Genomic DNA, 21623 nt, shown 5'->3' on the forward strand with positions numbered 1-21623 from the left:
CAACTGAAATCAACGCATTGAACAGATACACAGATACATTATATCAAACTAGTAGGCAAGTTAGTCGTTGACTGAAGTTAAGTTTAAAAAGACTCTGTTTTTAATTATTAAATAATAATATTGGATTTGGAGGAATATTATAAAAATGTGTGTGATGGTGTAAGTATTATTATGTAGTTGTTTGTTAATATTGTTATTGTTGTTGTGGTGAAACAGAAGAATCTACTAAAACGAAAGGTAGATAAAAGTCAAGAAGACACAGCTAACAGCCAGCTTCTTGCCTTTATTATTATATAGAGATGATTTAATTCAACGTACCCAAATTCTTCACAACTAAACTCAACGCCCTGAATGCATTTTTGAATACATATACACATTCACATTCCTAGACAACCAAACACATACGCATCTAAATTGTACATATCCCAAATCCCATACATCCACATGTTACTCCTCCAAATCTTCCTCATTCAACCCGTACAAAGTTCTATGCAAACTTGTACGGGTCCTCCACTGCAGATCCACGCATCCGTAGCAAAGTAACCCTAGTTCCAAAACACCGAGCAAAAGATACAAGGCACGAAAGAGAAGAAGAAGAAGGAAACACGCAGGCAGCAGAGTGGAAAGTTGTAAGCCATCGCAGATTCGCCCGTGTAATTCAACGTGATCCCCGAAGTTGGAATTTCAACGGCAGCCGCGTTCTTTCGGCGACTTGTTCCAGCGTGAAAGGAGCTGGAAGAAAGAGTTCTCTCTCGTCGTCCGTGGCCCGGAAGCTCGATCCTGGCCCGAATAAATTTCTAAGGCCAAATAATCTTAGTCGACAATGAAACGGTGCGCGACGTCGGATGATATTTCAATTGTATTCTCGGCCGTAGGCAGAGGAAGCTCGAAAGATGAGAAAAGAGCTGGCCAACAGAGACAAAAGGACGCTTTTCATCCATACCTTCTCCCTGGAATCGCGATACCTTCGAATCTTCTTTTATGTGATCGAACCTTCTTGCCGCTCTTTTACCTGGGATCTTTGCGTAATATGATGATGTTGGTCTTTCAATTCACAACTGTAAATTAGGGGATGAAGTGGATTGTTTCAGTGTTTAGATAAGTGCAACTGGAGTAAAATATAAGATTTTGGTTTATAATCGCTGTTAAATATTATAGGTTTGAAATATGTATTACAAGTTACTATGTATATTACAAATTCATGTGTTATACAACTTGAATTTTGTTCACTTTAATGTTGTCTTTTAGGACAAGTTTGAAAATATTTTCTGTAAAGTAGACTAGGATAAAAATGTTCACACAGCACCAAACACAAGTTAACAGACGGAATATGAATGCATTAAACTTGGTTGAGTAGGAATATGGGTGTGACGAATTTGGCTGTGTAGAAATTTGGATGCGTTGAATTCGAATGCATAGAAAGGTCGATGGGTTGAATCTGACTGCGTACGTATGTGGATGTAAATTATTTCAATTTGAGTTTCATTTACTAAATTTGCATATGTAAGATTCTAATTCGTAAAGTTTGGATGCGTACAAATTGTACATACATCAGTAGATGTATAAAGTGTAAACTCAATGAGTTTGTAACTATGAACTTAAGTATAAAAATAAGAACTCAAAATACCTGAATAACGGGTAACTAAAAATTTAAAATAATTCCAATACAATAAGATAAGAAAAAAATGAGATAAAAATTTGAAAAGCATTAGAAGGCAAAATGAAAAGAAGCTGGTCTTCTAATTAAGAGGTCTTCCTCCTCGTTCGGAAATTTCTCTGTCTACTTGATCGGTCGTGCCTCCAATTATCTTCATTGACGTTTTGCATCTGTTGACGCAGCATCCGGCAGCACTTCGTCGTGCAGATACGTGAAGGGTCAATGGTCGGAATGCGACTCGAAAACCAACACACGGTCCCGTACGCTGAATCTTAAAAAGGGAGACAGCAGATCCTGCGAGCAAACCAAGACTATACAGAAGAAATGCAAAAAAGGTACTTTCATTCGTTTCCCCGATTATCTTTCGAATTTAATTGTTCGGGTCATTAGATACGCTTGTCTCAGACTTTAATAATTAATACTTTCAAGAAAGTCCTTTAGACATATTCTATTAGCAATGTGATCGTTTATCAAAACGTTTGATACGTTCTGGACGATCAATAAATCAGTTTCCGTCTTCGTTAATTACGACATTCTGAGATTCTCGTTAATTAGTGCAGTTTATTACGTTCCAATCAAGTTATCTCCGGAGAGAGAGTGCTATTAATACCTCTTGGTGTGACGACACACCTCGTGCGTCATGTGCCCTATAAATCCTCCTGTGCTTGACATTCAGGAAATTAAAAATTTGTTCTTTTATCATTTTCTACAGCTTGCCGATACGAGAAGGGCACGTGGAGCGGATGCGTGAATCAGCAGATGACGAGAGAGGACCATTTGAAGGCGAATAGCGATGCTTCCTGCGAGAAGACGCGTCGACTCACCAAAAGGTGTAAACCAGAGACCAATACCAAGAAATCCACCAAAGGTAGTATCTTCTTACAAAAATTATAGGAGTTTGCTTCAGGAATTTTGGAGTAAAAGTTCAGATATCTGGGAAATTGTTTGGTAATTGAATGTCTGGTAATTTGGTCAGGAATGTGTAGAACTGAGGATTCAGGGTCTATAAATTTCCAGACAATAGGAGGTTAAACTCTTGAATTTGAGAACTTTGGTACTTCTTAATGTATGTATAAATCTAGAGACTTGAATTAAGAATTTAGGAATTTCAGAAATTTAAGAAATAAAAGAAGATGTGTATCCATAATCTGTAAATAGAAGAACAAACTGCAGAAGTATACAAAAGTTCAATGCAGTTGATGACCTCCTCCTTTGCTATTAAAAAAGATGTGTATCCATAATGTGTAAACAGAAGAACAAAATGTATAAGTATACAAAAGTTCAATGAAGTTGATGACCTCCTCCTTTGCTATTAAAAAAGATGTGTATCCATAATTTGTAAACAGAAGAACAAAATGTATAAGTATACAAAAGTTCAATGAAGTTGATGACCTCCTCCTTTGCTATTAAAAAGATTTGTATCCATAATCTGTAAACAGGAGAACAAACTGCATAAGTATAGAAAAGTTCAATGCAGTTGATGACCTCCTCCTTTGCTGTTAGTAAACATATATCTGTAGGAACTTGAAAAATTTAAGAATTAAAAAATTTGCAGATATGTAATCAGTCTCCATAATCTGTAAACAGAAGAACTAAAATTTGAGAACTTTGGTACTTCAAGATCTACAAATACTTGGACTAAGAATTTAGGAATTTGAAAAATGTAAGAAATTAAAAAATATATAAATGTGTAATCAGTGTCCATAATTTGTAAACAGAAGAACAAAAATGTGAGAACTGGTACTTGAAGATCTACAGATACATGAACTAAGAATTTAGGAACTTGAAAAATTTAACAATTAAAAAAATTGTAGATGTGTAATCAGTCTCCATAATCTGTAAACAGAAGAACAAAAATTTGAGAACTGGTACTTGAAGATCTACAGATACATGTACTAAGAATTTAGGAACTTGAAAAGTATAAAAATTAAAAAATTTGTAATCAGCATAAACAGAAGAACCAAGAGTACACAAAAGTTGAATGAAGTTGATGACCTCCTCCTTTGTTGTTAGTAAATGTATCTGTAGGAAAACGGCAGTTACCGATGCAACGTAAAAACTCAGAAGTTCCTTGAGATATTTCATTGAAAGACGCAACAACCCTTTTGTGTGAAGCACCGTGTGGTGGTTACACTCGAGATTCACGCCGGTGTCACAGCACCTCCTCGCTCCGTCGAGCACACACTTGACGATGGCATTGACAGAGTTAAAGATAGCTTATTGAAAGTTCTCGTTGCGGTCACGGACAATGGCGGCAATAAATGTTCCGTACAAATGTTTGAATAGAGACGAGAGCACACGCGTTTAGAAATGGACGCGCTCTGTTCCTCGTAATGACCTTTTTTCTCGTTGAATGGATTTTCTTTTCTGAATGAACCCTTTTGTTCTAGATTGTAAAACAGCCTTACGGACCGTATAAAGTAATTGAAACGAGGCCTTTTCCCTTTAATTTACGCTTTTGAATAACCTCTCTCGTAATTTGTAAATTATCATCGACGGTCAGCAATTAAGAGGGTAACTGCGTTTGCTCGACGCAAATTAACATGTCTGAATCGTGACATCTTTAACTATCGTTGGATGTTGATTCACTATCAAAGGAGTAGAAATGTTTGTCTAAGAAGATAAAGAACGCGTATGCTAATTTATGTTAATCTGGTTTCAGGTGAACGGTCGAACAAGAAATCGGGTAAGCAGTAAGCGAGGAAAATCGTCGATCGATCGCTCCAAGTGGTATGATCTGTTTCGGCAACAGGCAACGAAAAACGCAATCTTGTCTTTTTCCACGAAACTATAATTTCTTCGAGCGAATACTGTTTATAGCATGAACGGGGATGGAACGTTCCACGATTCGAAGTACTGGCAGTGATCATAATTAAAAAAGGAAAAGCATTTTTAAGTACTTTGTCTAGGAAGTAACAATTATAGAAACGTGTGTGTACTCGGCGCAACGATCTTCAATCCGAATTTTTCATTGCTTTCGAACAGTCGACTGTCGGTACATGATCGATCGTCGGTAATTTTGTTGTATTCAGAATTACCTCCGTTGTACGTGGCCAAACGTTAATTAATCGTGATATGCCGATTTAATGAGCGCATAGAATCTCCTTAGCGATTTTGCCGACGCTGAAATGACCATGTACCAATTTATTGCGTGTGAATATTATATGAACTACGTTATCGACGCAGTAGCACGGGAACAATTCGATTTTTAACTGTGTTCCAACCGTTCATTGCATTTATTATAATAATTTCTTAGGACGATGTTATTTTTGAAAAATTAGCTGTGCTACTGTCTCGATGATCACAAGCTGTAATAATTATATAGCAATACGCTATGGTAAACGTGTAGTTTCGAGAATCAATACGAAACGACTGCCGTTGAGATTCTTTACGAAATATATTCTTGCTAGAGTTAAAAGAAAATCCCATTCGAGTTTTCCAACGTTACGTATAATTGTATGGATCATAGCGTGCATAGAAGTCCCGGTTAGAAGTAGTTATTCTTTCGAGACAGTAGGGGAATCGAAAGAAAGACAGATGATCGTGCGATCTCTATGTTTTTAAGGTACACCCGTTAACTTCCTCGTCTTCCTCTGATTAAAGGAAAATATAGAAATGGTGTTGAGCATTGTTTAAATTTCTATCAAGAGTTTCGTGCGCATTTTGATCCCTCTTCGGTTTCTAATCGACAGTGTTTACACTTAAAACCAGGTACAATATTTGTGGATAAAAATATATCTTCTCGATTGTCGCATAGATAATATAAAAGTGTTCGATGTTAACTATGTCTTATGCTAATGATTTCCAAACTTCTTGGGCGACTTTGCGTTTCGACGGTGTCTAAAAATATTCTTTAATCAAACTGTACGCCGATAAAGAATGATAACATTCCTTTTTGTAATACGTAAATGTAAACATTTTGTAAACAAATAATTGGAAAATATTTGTGATACACCTTATGGGATACGAGGAGATAAACGATTAGAGTTACTGCGTCCTTAAGTTTGGGAATCACTGTTTCAAGTAATAACCGCAATTTTATAATTATTACCACTTCTCCAACGTATGTAGGAAAGAACGAAACTGGACGAATAACATTGCTTTCCCAGAAAATTATCGTACATTGATATTTTTCATTTTTAACAAATGTAATTTAACTTTTAACTTTAACTTCGGTTATATTTATATTTTACTGCAGAATTAATTTTCAATGTATCTATAAGAATATTGTTAAGTATAATTAATATTTCATGCCATAACTTTATATATTTAAGCAATAATTTTCTGGATAAAAAGAATGTTATAGGTAACAGTTTCGCTCTCGCCCCAGTACGGTCCTATTTTCGAAAAGACATATTCCCTCGCATAAAAATCGAAATGTCGGTATATACAATCATTATATGTGTCTCGTAATTATCTCTGAATGGAAAACTTTACTAATAATAATACTAACGAAAGCCAAATGAGCATAAAAATCAAATTAACATAACGCAAAGTATCAGGCGTCTCGTAGGTCCGGCCGGCTAATTAGGTTAATTAGAATTCGTCTCTACGAGACGTGACGGTGAAACTATAGAAATCAAACCCTCCCCTCCTTCCCTCGAATACAAGATTGTATTTGTTTTTAAGTCTAGATGTATAATCAAAAAAAAGAATGAAGCTCGGTAAGCAAACGAAAGCTAATTCCAGGTATATATAACACGGTGTATCTGTATAAAAGCGTTCGGTGAAACATTGAATCCGATCAAACAGTAATTGATCGGTATCGATGATCATAGACTTAGATTACGTATGTACATCATATCACCATTTAATGGGTTAATGAAGGGAAAAAGGAAAGAAGGAAACGAATCTACCGATAGAGTAAGATAGCATTTATCTACGTTTTATTATTTCTTCTAATTAGCTATCATTAAACGTTTACTAAAGCGTAATTAAATATAACATGCTTGAATTCTCCCTCTCTCTCTTTCCCTCTCTTTCTTTGTGTGTGGAACTTGATGGAAGTTCGTTCTTTAACGCGTCCGCTGAGGAATCGCGCGCCAGCGTCGGCTGTGATATTAATATTATTAATATTAATACCAATGTTGTTATTAATATTAATATTATTCTTGTTTATTTTCATTCGCCCGTTGAGTGCCCCTCGATTCGCAGCGAACGCGTTAAACGCATTGTAACATAGCTAGGGATGTGCGAATCGTCTCGAGTCTCATTTCCAGACGAGATACAAAACTTTGAGCGAGATCGTGGTGCTCTGAGTCAGCGTACGAAGCAGTCTCGCTATATGGCCGCATCAGTTTATCGAAGTCCTACGAATTCTAAATTTCACAGTTTTTGAGTTTCTGAAAAAATATGAGAATCTAATTGAAGATAAATTTTTTAGATGTTGCTTCGTGTCAGAGCATCTAGATCTCAGCTGATCACGCCCGAAGTTTTCTGTCGCGTTGCGATCTCGACAATTCGGGAGCCCGCACAGCTCTAAACATAGCATAATAACAATAGAAGATACGCTGATAGAAGATAATTACCACCGCCCTTCGATGCGAGTAAAGTATCATGACGGAGGAAAATGTTGCTTCTTTTTTTTCAAATTTGACTCATCGCTGTACTTGCAACATAATCAAAAGTCTTTCCAAGGGTGTATCGATCGTTCGATTACGATGTTCAAGTTTTTCGATCATTATATTCGTGTTGATAGTTTACCTCGTTGGAATCGAATCAATAGCGGACAATGATATTTTGTTCAGCGTCTTTCCGATATTAAATAGCGAATCAAATTTTGCGTCAGATCAAAAAGCCCACGTGTATTAGTTAAAATGTTTACGAAAAGATGTTTTTGAAAAAAGAGAAAGTTTTTTAGTTGCCTAGGCAATCGAATCAAATTTATATTTCCTAAAATCAAATATCTTCGTAGCTCGTGAGAAACTGTCAGTGATTTATTTACAAACTGACGTTATAACTGAATGCAACAAAAATTGTATAATGTATCTACTTACTTATTAAATCATTGTGTAACCGTTACACATGTAATAAAAATCCAATGTTGTCAATAAAGACTAAATATTATATACAAGGTGGATCAGTAATTGTTAAAACCACCATTACTCCCTATTAGTTAAGTTATAATTAAGGTATGCACTGTATGAAAAGTGGTGAAAATAAAGAAAAATTTATCAACAATCATTGTGTATTTATTGTTACCTCACAAACCCAATAGAATAAAAATTAACATATTTGGAAGAGAGAATTTGTATCACGAGAACATGAGAATTCCTGGAATTTGACGTCACCAAAATTCTAAGAAGTAGCATGACAGATACCTCTTCATAACTTATGTTCTCCTGATACAAATTTTCAAAAATCGCGCCTCGGGAATTCTTAGAATTTGACGTCACAAAAATTACCAGAAGCAGCATGACAGATACCTCTTCATAACTTATGTTCCCCTGATACAAATTTTCAAAATCGGTCACTGGAATTTCAAAAATCGAGCTTCGGGAATTCTTGGAAATGACGTCATCAAAATTCCAAGAAGTGGCACGGATACCTCCTCACAACTTATGTTCTCCTGATACAAAATTTCAAAATCGGTCACTGGAATTTCAAAAATCGAGCTTCGGGAATTCTTGGAATTTGACGTCATCAAAATTCCAAGAAGTGGCACGGATACCTCCTCACAACTTATGTTCTCCTGATACAAATTTTCAAAATTGGGTCCTGAAATTTCAAAAATCGCGCCTCGGAATTTCTTGGAAATGACGTCATTAAAATTCCAAGAAGTGGCACGGATACCTCCTCCCAACTTATGTTCTCCTGATACAAATTTTCAAAATCGGTCACTGAAATTTCAAAAATCGAGCTTCGGGAATTCTTGGAATTTGACGTCATCAAAATTCCAAGAAGTGGCACGGATACCTCCTCACAACTTATGTTCTCCTGATACAAATTTTCAAAATTGGGTCCTGAAATTTCAAAAATCGCGCCTCGGGATTTCTTGGAAATGACGTCATTAAAATTCCAAGAAGTGGCACGAAAAATACCTCCTCACAACTTATGTTCTCCTGATACAGATTTTCAAAATTGGTCGGTAGAATTTCAAAAATCCCGTCTCGGAAATTCTTGGAAATGACGTCATGAAAATTCCAAGAAGTGGCACGAAAAATACCTCCTCATATCTTATGTTCTCCTGATACAAATTTCCAAAATTGGTCGGTAAAATTTTAAAAATCCCGTCTCGGAAATTCTTGGAAATGACGTCATCAAAATTCCAAGAAGTGGCACGAAAAATACCTCCTCATATCTTATGTTCTCCTGATACAAATTTCCAAAATTGGTCGGTAAAATTTTAAAAATCCCGTCTCGGAAATTCTTGGAAATGACGTCATGAAAATTCCAAGAAGTGGCACGAAAAATACCTCCTCATAACTTATGTTCTCCTGGTACAAATTTGAAATATTTTGTTTTTTATTTTTTATTTTTGAAAATTTGGGGCAATTTCTGGGGATGGGAATGACGGGATTTATAAATAAATAAATATGCGAATACATGGTTTTTATTCATATTTATTTTCAAACACTTTTGTACATCAAATGACTTAATACATTTTATTAATATATAGATACATTATTAACACTTAATTCTAGGACGGAATTATTATCATAATAGGATTATCATAATAATATGTATATATTATGTTATAGAAGAAAATGTGATGAATACATAAATCTCAGGATTGCTGCTTGCGCTGCATTAAATGTCGTTCACATTAGGCTGTTTTGACATGTACTTGCCTAATCTGAACGACCTCTTATGCAGGGCCGCCGCAGCGCCATCTACTAGTGAAGTCTGGAACTAAATAGAAACTTTGCTGAAGGTACATTACCGTTGAAGTGTAATCAACTAATTACCGACAGAATCCGGTCGGTACTTTACACGTGTTCCTCGTAGTTCAACAGTTTGTTGTTAGATGGCGCTGTCAACAGAATTTGTGGCGGGTTTTTTAAAAGATTGTTTCCTTTTTTCTTGATGTATTCGTATGCGTATAATTTTCAATAATTCCTATACTCTATACTCTATGGTGATCATCAGAGTCATCAGTCAAGATGAGTTCTCTTGTCAAAATCATCGATCAAGAAGAATTCTATATGTACTTGTGAATACATGATTAATATTTAAAGTTGTCGTGCATAGCACGGGGCGTTGCACTAGTATTGAAATAAAGTAAAATTGTAACTGGGTACATTTCATATAAAATACACACGTATAATTTATATAAAGACAAGCTTTTTTATTCGTAAAGAAAACCCATATAAAAAGTGTAAAAGTTCGTAGATAAAATTGTCATTACATGATTAATGTTAAATACTAAAACATTGGACGGACGTTTGTCTTTTTTTACATTAAAAATAATTCAATCTTCGATCTGCATGTGTTACGAAACGTATTTTAATCCAAATTTTATTGTCACAATTTACGCATTGTATATTAAAGAAGAATAGAATTACTTTGCCAATTTTCGTGACACGATGTTTTAAAATTTGACCGGATACGATTGCACGTACAAATGGACGGAATTGTTAGAGATACTTATACTATATATAAAAAGGTAACATATAAAAGATATGTAGCATTAACTTTTAAGACACACAACTATGCTACTTTAAAATCGAAGAAAGATGTTACTTTGTAGATATTCATTTAAGCGATTATCTATGAGATTCTGATGCTTAGATATAAAATAAGCATGTTCCTACGTGTTAAAGTTTTGATTTAGTTTCAATTTTTTATAATGCAAACAGATCTGTAATATGATATGAAAACAAGTGGTGATATCTACTTCTTTTTACGCCATAGAGACAGAAAGTTTTCGAGAATATGCCTTCTCTTCCCATTCTTGATCGGAAGGTAACGGCGAATGCCGTAATTTACAAATACGAGATCCGTATTTTAGTAGAATCATTATAACGCAAACAACGAAAAGCGTTAAACATGTTGTTGCTGGCCAAAATATATGTAGTCCCATCTTGGCGTAATTTTCTACTTAAACTACTTTTCAAACTTTATACTTCTATCCTGTGTACTTCTTCTATACTTGCTACTTTTCAACTTTGGCTATATAATGTACCAGTTTGTATTACAATGAAATAAAAGTGATGTTCTTAATTTAACACTAATACTTTTTAAGAATTTTATACTTTGTTACTCACAAAGTAACTGGACAGAAACTAAATTTCACTTTCACGTTTTTGCATTTCCATGTACTCTTGTGATTGCGGTGCAGGGCTGTAAGATTTAGGATTATGGTATTGTAAAACTTCGTGAGATTCTTCGGGTTGAAAAGCACGTCCTGGTTCCAATTCGCTCAAGTCCAAAGGTGGTGTTTTATGAGGTAAAACTGTCCACAATGGTTGAATCCACCTGTTTCCTAAAAAACAATGAAATTAATATGAAGTTGAAATAAATGAAATCCCTTGAGTAAAACTAAGAACTTACCAGTATGTGGGCTTTGCCAGTAACTTCTGTGGCGTGAACACCAACAAAATCCGATATTTAAAATACACAGGAACACGAATACCAGAGAACAGATAGAGACAGCGATGTAAAATGGAGTGAAATCACCGTACTCATGCTTCACAAAGTATGGGTTCTTCAGATAATCTTCTCTTTCGTCTAGAACGGACATTTTATAAATTTTAATCTCAGTTTCTTCTGAAAAAAAAAACAGAGATAGTGTTCTCTTCAGTACATCAACTTTCACTGAAATTATTTATTAATGAAACTATAGATTTACAAATCGACTGAAGAGAATAAATATTTCTTTTACGTGATTCATAAAATTTGTTAAAGCAAAAAATCTCACGTCATCCGCATTTAAGAGACCGAAGGCGTGGCGTTAAATTACAATTATGAAATTAGGACTATGGTAGAGCACATGGGTACTGGATGCTAATGCTTGCACTTGAATCGTGTTTGTATTGATAATAACAATGGAACTTGCAATACATTCAATTTATTTTAATAAATTACAAGCTTAATTTACGGAAGGGTCTTCAGGGCTTTCTAATGAACAAGTAAAATTGACACGTAAACATGATATAATGCATACCTTAAGGTTTGTTACTTTCTTTTATCTTTGTACTGATTATTAGTGAAACTTGAAGTAATTTAAAATCGTATATAAGTCGAAATCAGTATTATTAAAGATACTACGTCTGTCATACACACTACGAGCATCACTTTAATACGTTAGAATCTGTTACACCAAGTTGTATTTGGGCGGGGCGTTTCATGTAGTGGGAGAAATGAATGCTTTACACATCGTTCGCATGTAGCGATGTAGTGAACTGATACTGTTATTTCAATGCAAATTAAATAACACGATTTTATCCAAGAGGTGAGACATGGAAGTGTGTTCCATGTGGTTCTATATATTTAGCTTTGCTTTAACATAAGTTAGATCATAATATTCAATGTTTTATAACAACACGTGCACTATAAATTGGGGTTCCCCAAAAAAAAATGCAGCTAAGAGGAATAGATCCCTATGACCCCAATTAGCATCGATGCATTGGGGCGCATTATGTCTAATTTACAATAAGCATTCTCAAAATTGATAAATAATAAAATATTCGCAAGTACCTGCTTACTTGTAAAAGCAAGCTATTTTATTACTCTGGCAATTTTCTGTAACTTTAAAAATCTGAATTTTCACACGTGCTGTCTGTAAACGGCGCCACTAGCGTCATCTAGCGGTCATGGCGCTAATGGTACCACTTTCGGAAAACGCGCGAAAATGGATATATCCTATTGCAATTTTCATAACGGAAGAATAGGTAAAAATAAAGTACAAATTCCTAAATATTGTGAAATTATAAAATTTTAATATTATTATATTTCATTTTTCGTAGCTATTATACACATATTTTCCAGAGATACTTCTGTAGTGGTATAATATATTAAGTTACTTTGGAACCCAACACTCCTCAAATATTCTAATCGACCCCAATTTAATAACATTTTCACTTTACGACCGATATTTTCTCTGTCATTCGCAGTTAATGTTCGTATATTCGTTCTGAAAAGAAAGTAGTACAGACTGGAGTGATTAAATTAAGTATAGCAAATATTACCTGGTATCCTTCAAATTATCTTGATCACTAGTTTTAGTTATAGTACTGAGACCACAGGTTGCCCAACTAGCAATGCTACATAAGATTGTAAATTCATTAGGAGTAAATCCACATTGTTTTAAATAATTTTTTCCAACATATGATGCATATTCGCATCTATGGTGACAACAAAATGCAATGATTAATCCAGTAATGTTGCATTTAGGTTCGTTTTGCATTGCATGAATCAAACAATTTATAGTTAAATCTATAAACAATATTGCTTACAACATCTTTTAAAAATTATACTGTTATTGCAATCATATAGTGTACCTGTAGCTGTACCACACAAATGTTTAGCAATACCAACTTTATAGTCAAATTTCTGTATTTCTGTAATGTCATTTAATTTTAAATCAGCAATATCAGCACGAATTCTTTTGATCACAAGAGGAAGCTGCTCATTTCTTAATTTATTATCACTCTTATGTCTATGACTTGAGCGATCCACTAATAAAATACAGCTATTTTTTCTATCCTTTATCATTTTTCCCAGCCAGTAGGTTAATTTACCCTTTCCAGCTCCAAATTCCATAAAACATGTATTGTCTTGTACAAGACCTGCATGTTCTAAATGAGATAATAATGAAGAATTTTGTAGCAAATGCTTCCTATTAGCTTTGCCATAAGATTCATCATTTAATACATCTCTGAGTATCTCATGTGATCTTACTATTTCAGGTACTTCAGGTAACTTCTCTAAAAATGGAATAAAAGAAACACTTCAACCCAGAATTTAGAATGAAATATTTTATATAAATTACGAACCATAAGCAGTTATAACTTTATCTATAACTGCATTTACTAGTTCCTCATCAAGTTCACAAAGTGGTACATGCTGAGGTGTTTCACATGTTTTGTCAACATTAATTCCCTTTACTATGAATGATGGCTGTGCATCTATCAATCTTTTTGCATTACATACCTTCAAGTGTTTGGATAACTTTGATTCAAAGCATGTACTACAAATGATCTATAAATTTTATATGTATGAAAGAATGTTTGTACCATATTTTATTAGAAATGTACTTACTGCGTAGGATCAAGTGGACACTTTATCCTTTTATTTTTGAGTTTATTGTCTTTGGAATGTACAGATTCCATTAAGTCTTCTTGGTGTTCACCGCAATATTTATTTCCTTGTTTTACGGTCATACGACAATAACGCTTTTTTCTTTTTACGAAATACATACAGTGATTATCTTCCATAGTTTAATTATAATATTTAACAATAAGTAATAAGACAATCACTGTGTGTTTATAACCTATACTTTTCACAAGAGAAGCGTCGTGCCGAATGACGAATTCTCGTTCGTACTGCGCAGGTATCGCTCATTTTTAAAACTGTGATGTCGTTGAATCTTTGTGGAATTAAAATTTTTTTAAGGTTGAATATATCTATTAGGAAAATATGACATAAAGGAAGGTGGCACAAAATGAAAAATAAAAGTTTAACTAAATTTTTTTTATGGATAGTATACATAATACAAATACATAACATTATGTTATAATGAAAGCACTTTTCTTATGAAAAACTATAAATATCAGAAACCACATTTAAGATTCATGAACTCATTCTTATATAGTTACTAGTATAAGTGGCCGGGATTATAATGGCACATAAATACAATGTCTTATTATAAAACTACCGTTTCGTAGTAAAGGAAATAGTATGATGAAAACGGTATAAATGCAGTGTATAATGCGTAATTAGAGTGGAGTCTTGCTATATGACCGCGTATACAGTTGTATGATTGAGCTAAAGAATTGTCTTTTACTGTCATTAATAAAGAGCCATTTAACGAGACTCCACTGTATAATATCCACTAAATACATTGTAAACAATTACACTATGTATATCCCTCAAACACAACGTGAGAATAGAATTTTATAATTTTTTTTTGATGCAACAATTTAGAAAAATATTAATTATTCAAAACGTTTCCGAATATCGTCAATTTTGAAAATGTCTAAAGTAAGCATAGATCACTGATCTATGATATTATAAATACTTGCTGTCAACAAAAATTACCTACATTATTCTATAAACTTATCACATTTTTATTTAATGCATGCAAACTGGAGGTCTGCAAAATGTTGAGCACTTCTTAATATCAAAGTAATTGATATATTCATTATCGAGCACATTAATTATGCAAGAAGTCTTATTTTCTTAGTATAAAATTTATAGTCTATTTTATGATAATAAAATAACAGTGATATGTTATCTTATGTTTAAAAATCTTTAACTAATTACCGATATCAAATCATAACAATTAGTAATAGCAAGCAGTACTTATAATATTACTTCACGTTTTCATCCATCAAATTAAAAGACTTTAGTCATCCCTCTAATAATGGCAAATCATTATAATCAAGACTGTAAGAAAAAATAAAGATAAATAAGGTATAAAATGTAAGGCTATATGATCATTAAAATAAGAGAATAAAAAAAATTAAAAACTAAACCGAGAATAGTCAAAGTACTTAGCATGCAGAACATATAAGAAACAAGGATAAAAATTATAACTTCGCGAATAGATCATTCAAAAATCATAACAAAGATCATTGTTTCTTATTGACTAGACCCTGTACGATAATTTACTTATTAATCACCATTGTCTAACATAACGATCTAACGATAAGTGAGCAATAAAAGATGCGTAACGTTCCTCCACCTTTTTCTAATGTCTTATATAAAAAAAACTTATATCTTAAGTAGAATATGTGAAGTCTTTACCGTGTAAATTTGATGCTGACTCTCTCGTGCAAGGCATATTTTTTTTTAAGACAACATTAAATTGCAATATTCAAATTTTTGAGATCATCAATCGTTGTTCAATAAGTTTACATTCATCGATATTTTTTGCGAGATCAAAATGTTTGAAGCCCTCAGTCGCTCTCTGTTCTCGCCATTGCCCGATTCAGGTGTTGAACCACTGTTTCGAGGGTTGTTATTATTTTCTTCTTCGTGACTGGTAGAAGATGAAGAAGGGTTACTCGTCTGTACTAAGACGGTGTTCGTATTATTATCCACTTGTTCAATTTCGTATTGAACTACGTTTCCATTAGTAACTTCAAGCGTCAATTGTCTATAAGAATACAATCGCATATTATAATGTAGTACGGATATGTACATATAGAATATAAATGTTTAATAATTATTTACTCCGGAGGCCAAGGGTTAGATTGATCATCGGCTGGTGGCACCTCGACCACCGATTGCAATTGGCCCATTATTGTCCTATTCTCATTGCTTAAATTGGTTTCATAATTCGGATTCGGGCGAACCCAACTTGGAGTCTTGAAAGGAGAAGCGGACACAAGATTGTTCCTATCCTTTAGATTTTTATTATTATTACACGGCACGTGTGCCAGCTCTTCTCCATAACTAATGAATGGACCTGTGAAACACACAGAGCATAAATAAACGTGACAAATATTCGATTAATACAGTCGTTGTAATCGAAAGTACATAATTCCATACATATTATTACCACGTTTTGAACAGCTCGTAGTTAATTCAGCGTTCAAGTAGGTAGGTATACTGTAATGAAATAATTGTGTTTTTCGTATAAAAAAAAGTTAACCGTTTCCATTCACGGTTAGTATTACTAACATGTACAAGAAACTGTTAAGAGTGCGAAAAGGCAAAGAAGCAAGCTACAGTGCTAATGTTTTTATCAATTGCCGTCGATCTGTTGGATCTTCCTTTGTTATGACATATACATAATTACGTACACGCGTTAAATGAAAGTGTCATTTTGGGAAAGGAATTTACCCTCAAATGGACGGCGAACGTCAATCTACCTACTCGTTTACAATAAATGTAGTGACTACGTTTGCGTCGAGTCGTGATACCTGTTTGCGCCAACTACATTGAGTGTAGTTAAGGAATTGTGATAATGTTTATGATAATTTTAATAACACTCACTAGTTTCCACTGGTGGAGCACTAGGTTCAGTGACACAGAGATCTCCACATTGCTCTGGGTTATTATTCCGTCGTTTCGACGTTCCTGAAACATAGTTTTCAGGTTATTTTCATAGTTTTCATGACTCCACAATAAAATCACAGGTTACATATTTATGTTATAAACGCTCTACTTACGTTTTCTAAGGTAGATGATAACACCAATTATTAGTAACAAAAAGACAATCAGTACGCCTCCAGTTATACATATGATAGTAATATTATTCAGTCTGCCTACTACATCTGTAACAACCAAAATAAGGATAAGAAATATCAGTTACAACTTGTATTCAGTTAATAACAATATGTTTTAATACTTACCTGGTACATTTTTTGGCACATTGGACTTCTTGCACAACCATGCCATTTCTCCAGTGCCGAGTTCCTCGGCACTGAATCTGAAAATGATTTTTTTAGATACTTTCTGTTTCATCACAGATGGAGAACATTATTCGTTCTATTGATGCAACTCCATTTTTAAGGAAGTTGAAGAAACTCTAATGAGTTAAGATAGATTTTTGTAACTACAAGTATTAGAAAAATAGCTATAGTTACCCGAAAAGGCATGGTCCACATTGAGAGGGGTGTCTAGCTTTCCTCTCGCGGTTTTCTTGCCGGTTATATCGCCGGCATTCTGTGTAATCTACGCATCGTGCAGATACATCGTAACAATATTGTTTTTGGGGGCAATCGTTGTCATCACGACAAACGCCTTCCTCTATCGAAGCCTGTAAAAAATAAATTTCAAAATTATTTCCTCTTATAACTTCGAGTTTGTTATATCGAAAAAGTATTCCTTTGACAAACCCTCTAAAACTTAATCATAATAATTAAAGTCTGAGGAGTGATCTTATAAGGAAGTTGAAGAAAGTTTATACAAATATATTTTTAGGAAATTCAACAATTTTATACAATAAGATTTTGTAATTTTATTCAATCCGCAACTTTTAAGACTGAGTCGAAAACTTGAGTTTTAATTTTTTCTTTTAAATAAATTTCACTTGTTAAATACAATAAATATAATCCACTGTAAATTTCTTGATGACTCAATAATATCAATTGCGTATCGATTACATCATTAGTAAAAGACAATAAACTACACTATATAACAATTTTTCAATTCGTTAAAGAATAAGTTATGATGTCTGAACGTAATGAAGCCTTAATCTCGTGACTTAAGATTATTCGTATCAAGATGATGAGTTAATCTGATGTTAATTCGTTTAATTGGAGCATTGTTTAGCTTTATTATTTACTAAAGCGCACGAGTGACATGTAAGATAACAGTGTTATGAACTAGTACCCCAATCTCCAGTTATATTCGATTTTTTTGAAACGGGTACGATAGCGGTACGCATGGCATTTCCGGTCTAGCCCTCAAGGTTCTGATGGATCCCTGAGATTCATATATCGACTTAAAATCGATTGAGAGAAAGATTTCGTTTCACTAAAGACTCATCTACTATTCTTTAATCGACTACGTTCGAAATAATTGCAAAATATTCACAAAAAGTACCATTGAAGTTATAACAAAATCAATTGTACCATTTTTTACTTGTCTACATACTAAAAGAATTCAGAATAACGTAACTTCTTTATAAAAACCAAAAAAAATTCAATATTTCGTGATTTTATATTAAATGAAGTACTAAAACAATTTTCCCTAAAACAATTTGCGCATCTAACATAAATATTCAATGAAACATAAATTTTATGGAGTTTATCAGTTTGAACATAATCTAAGAAGTTAACTTTGTGAAAAATATAAAAAAATTTGTAATATTATTATTGTTTTATACTAAAAAAAAAATATGTAGTAGAATGATTTTGCACAAGTGGTGATCCGCCATTTTGTTTGGTACCAGTCACCATCTTAGAACCCGTACGTTCACCGTGGATCTTAAAATGGATGCTGATGTAATCCGAATGCATCGGAGTCATTACCCTCCTTTCGGACTATAATAATTCGAAAACGATATAAACCACCGTATGTGGCGCGTTCAAACGAAGCCGCCACATTTTCAAACGATGAAATATTTACGATTCAAATCACGAAATATACTTAGCACTGTGATTACTTTTATCTTGAGTTCAGCATCCATTCCGATTAAAATATCGATTATCGCGTACTCAAATTCCTGAATTTTTTTTTGTAATAAAAAATGCAACGAATAACACGAAAAGGAGTCGATACAAGATAATTGCAGCAGACGCTTAATAATACTGAGTTAGTTGTTATACAGTAATGGAAGTAAAAAATGCTTTCTATATCAGATAACGAAATTGATAAGAAGCATTTTCCGATAAGCTTCCGGCGAATCTGTCAAATTTTATCTTTTGTGCACTTCTTCCCTTATATTAGAATAAAAATTGCATGAAACAAAGAAATCTGTTAGTAACAAAAACTTCGAAATTGATTTACCTTGAAATCGGTTAACGACATTTACCGGTCAACAACTCGCGTGATATATGTGTCAGTTATACGCAAAAACAATAAAAACACTTTGTAAATTGTTAAATAAAATAAAAATTCTGTATGAAATAACGACTGTAAAAGATGGAGTATCGTTCTATTAATAATAACGGGCCAAAGTTAAAAAGTAATTGCTTCTTCGCATCTGTATATCTTGTTTCTATGATGGTTGCGGAGATTCCCGAACGAAAAAGAAAAACGGGGGTCGCATGACTCATCGTCGCGCGCGTCCAATGTGGTACCGAGAATTGTGGAACACATATTCCGGTTCTAGTAATAAGACCACAGTGTGATTTGTACAAAATACTGCGCATTAAAATATTCGGCAGTTATTTATCTCGCGTATGTAACTTTGTATAAGTGAAAGCCAATTAAAGCGCTCATTATACACTAACAAGCACTGGCGGTGACTTCTATACATACACGTAATTTTAAACTTGACTTTGTAAAACAAATAATTATACATCAAACAGGGCACAATTTAAGGGACCATTTTTTTACAAAATATTATTTTATTAAATTGCAAAAAGTATGATGAAATAGTGGTGAAAGATTACGATCTAATTTTAACTAAAAAAAAAAAAAAAGCGGGAGATTAATAATGATCAAGGAAGAGATTTTTATATTGGTAGTATACAATCTGGTGTCTTTTATTGCACATGCAGCAATTGTAACACCAATTTGTTCACAAGGGACCCCTGGACGTATGTAAATGTGTATACACTGCCGTTGACATGTGTTTAGCACCATATATAATTTGACACCGCAATCGTGTTCTGAATATCAAAAGCCATCAATAGTTAATATCCTTACCAAACACTTCCATTTAAGCAAATATATCGTGTCAAATAAAACTATTTACTCCTGCATCGCGTATGACAGGTAAATAGAGGAAATTTATATTTTTTTTTTATATTAACGGTGAATTAATTTTTTTCTCTACTTACCATTTGGAGATAAAAATTGAAACTTCCGACTGAGTGCAAGTAATAACATTAAACGGCTCATTCGCACACGAACACCCGCACCGTTTGAAATTCACCTGTACTCTGAGGCTGTTGCTAATCGCCAGAACCGGCGTATACTGAACGCGTTCAGACCTGCTCATGGCGAGTCAGGTGGTGGGGGCGGCGGGCAGTGGTGTAGCCGCGGTTTTCCGAACCTCCATTTCTCGTTAACAATAGAGCAGGTCTCGTTGAGTAGTCTGCAAGTGGAGGACAGGCAGGGACGGCGCGAACATTTGCGGAGTTGGATTCAAAAGTGTCGGGCGCCAAAAAGTCCGATTTACTTCTAATACGATACAGAAATCGTATTAGGTATCTTAGATTTCAAATGACCAAGTAATCTGAAGTTCTAAGAACTTTATTACTTGAAACCGCGGCCCTGGTGTAGTCCGATTACATTCGGGCAATGTCGGAAAAATGACCGAGTGGACCCGAGAGAATTTTCTAGAAAGCTGGTTACATTCGGATAAAGTCGGAGAAAATCGGGAGGATGAAGAGAATTCTCTAGAAACCCGATTTTATCCGATTCGAGATTTAAACTGAGCCGATCTTCGCCGATTTCGCCCGAGAGTGGTCAAGCGACTTGAAATGGTAGTATTTAAGGGGCCCATGCAATTCGGGTCAGTGGCCGAGATCGCCCGACTTTTACCGACCCTGAACTCTGGAGCTGGGATACTCTTCGCAGTCGATTATCAACAAATTACTGAATATTTTGTACCTAAATCTTATAGATATGTAATTTTATAGTAATTTTGTAACCATATGATAGTATGAATAAAACTACATAACATTTATGATAAAACTTTTACAGACCACGGAGCCGGGTTCCACGGAACCCTACTAGCGCCGGCCCTGAATAGAGGACCAATGTACGCAGTTTGAAATCTTACCGGGGTTGAAAATATCTATACAAAAATCGATACCGATTCAGACCTTGAACTCGGCTTCAGTTTAATTTCTACTTTTCAAAATTGTAAACACTAAATCCTTCTCAATTCACCATTCAATATAAATTATAGTTCCGTTTTTATTATAAACATTTGTTCATGATTGTATAATAAAAAAAGAATGCATAAATGATTCTTTTATGCACGTAAATAAATTGTATAGAAACAATCTTGATTCGATTTGAGGATGTATCATAAGCCACCAACCGCACGCGAAACTAATACAAACGTATCGCCTATTACGTTATAGAACACTATAAAGGGCCGTCTTTAGTAATTACAATTATCAGAGTCGATGTTGATTTATTCACTTATACATGTGTTTTTTATATCACGTATGGTTCTTATCTCATACATATTCTTATTATCAATTTTATTTAACATTACAAGTAAATGAGTAAA

The 21623-nt window shown here is 34.0% G+C and overlaps 5 protein-coding genes and 1 long non-coding RNA gene across 8 annotated transcripts in view; 2 read left to right on the forward strand and 4 right to left on the reverse strand.

Annotated features, from left to right (window-relative positions):
• The window catches only part of LOC100877636 (uncharacterized), a 44999-nt gene extending 37162 nt beyond the window's left edge, over positions 1–7837 (forward strand). The window contains exons 3-5 of the mRNA XM_003707619.3: positions 1840–1992; positions 2370–2525; positions 4320–7837. Of these exons, the coding sequence (XP_003707667.1) occupies positions 1840–1992; positions 2370–2525; positions 4320–4354 (344 nt within the window). The 3' untranslated portion in view covers positions 4355–7837. The remainder of the gene's footprint in view (positions 1–1839; positions 1993–2369; positions 2526–4319) is intronic.
• Positions 7838–9920: 2083 nt separating this feature from the next.
• wrm2 (wurmchen 2 transmembrane micropeptide) lies at positions 9921–10679 on the reverse strand. The gene has a single exon (XM_012292955.2). The coding sequence runs from the start codon at positions 10677–10679 to the stop codon at positions 10500–10502; it is 180 nt and encodes a 59-aa protein (XP_012148345.1). The 3' UTR covers positions 9921–10499.
• A 202-nt stretch (positions 10680–10881) lies between these two features.
• wrm1 (wurmchen 1 transmembrane protein) lies at positions 10882–12918 on the reverse strand. 2 transcript variants are annotated; one of them, XM_076530261.1, is made up of 3 exons: positions 12787–12918; positions 11150–11365; positions 10882–11081 (listed from the first exon to the last, which is right to left on the reverse strand). In XM_076530261.1, exons 2-3 carry the CDS (start codon positions 11337–11339, stop codon positions 10882–10884), a joined length of 390 nt encoding a protein of 129 aa, XP_076386376.1. In that variant the 5' UTR covers positions 11340–11365; positions 12787–12918. The 2 variants fall into 2 exon arrangements, with proteins under 2 accessions (XP_076386376.1, XP_012148346.1); XM_012292956.2 differs by lacking the exon at positions 12787–12918 and adding an exon at positions 11763–12120.
• On the reverse strand, positions 12516–14169 carry LOC100876888 (tRNA:m(4)X modification enzyme TRM13 homolog). Its single transcript, XM_003706556.3, has 5 exons — positions 13859–14169; positions 13594–13787; positions 13099–13524; positions 12787–13033; positions 12516–12731 (listed from the first exon to the last, which is right to left on the reverse strand). The coding sequence occupies exons 1-5, from the start codon at positions 14032–14034 to the stop codon at positions 12545–12547; spliced, it is 1230 nt and encodes a 409-aa protein (XP_003706604.1). The 5' UTR covers positions 14035–14169; the 3' UTR covers positions 12516–12544.
• Positions 14170–14275: 106 nt separating this feature from the next.
• Positions 14276–20362, reverse strand: LOC100879467 (uncharacterized). Of its 2 annotated transcripts, none has more exons than XM_012292954.2 (8): positions 20218–20362; positions 17353–17525; positions 17119–17195; positions 16936–17040; positions 16760–16843; positions 15995–16229; positions 15566–15917; positions 14276–15205 (listed from the first exon to the last, which is right to left on the reverse strand). In XM_012292954.2, the coding sequence occupies exons 1-7, from the start codon at positions 20218–20220 to the stop codon at positions 15653–15655; spliced, it is 942 nt and encodes a 313-aa protein (XP_012148344.1). In that variant the 5' UTR covers positions 20221–20362; the 3' UTR covers positions 14276–15205; positions 15566–15652. The 2 variants fall into 2 exon arrangements, with proteins under 2 accessions (XP_012148344.1, XP_003706626.1); XM_003706578.3 differs by lacking the exon at positions 20218–20362 and adding an exon at positions 19220–19379.
• A 161-nt stretch (positions 20363–20523) lies between these two features.
• On the forward strand, positions 20524–21597 carry LOC143264210 (uncharacterized). Its single transcript, XR_013037759.1, has 2 exons — positions 20524–21009; positions 21086–21597. It is a non-coding gene; the product is annotated as an uncharacterized LOC143264210 (long non-coding RNA).
• The last annotated feature ends 26 nt before the right edge of the window (positions 21598–21623 follow it).

This window comes from Megachile rotundata, chromosome 3 (assembly GCF_050947335.1).
Source record: "Megachile rotundata isolate GNS110a chromosome 3, iyMegRotu1, whole genome shotgun sequence".
Taxonomy (NCBI): domain Eukaryota; kingdom Metazoa; phylum Arthropoda; class Insecta; order Hymenoptera; family Megachilidae; genus Megachile; species Megachile rotundata.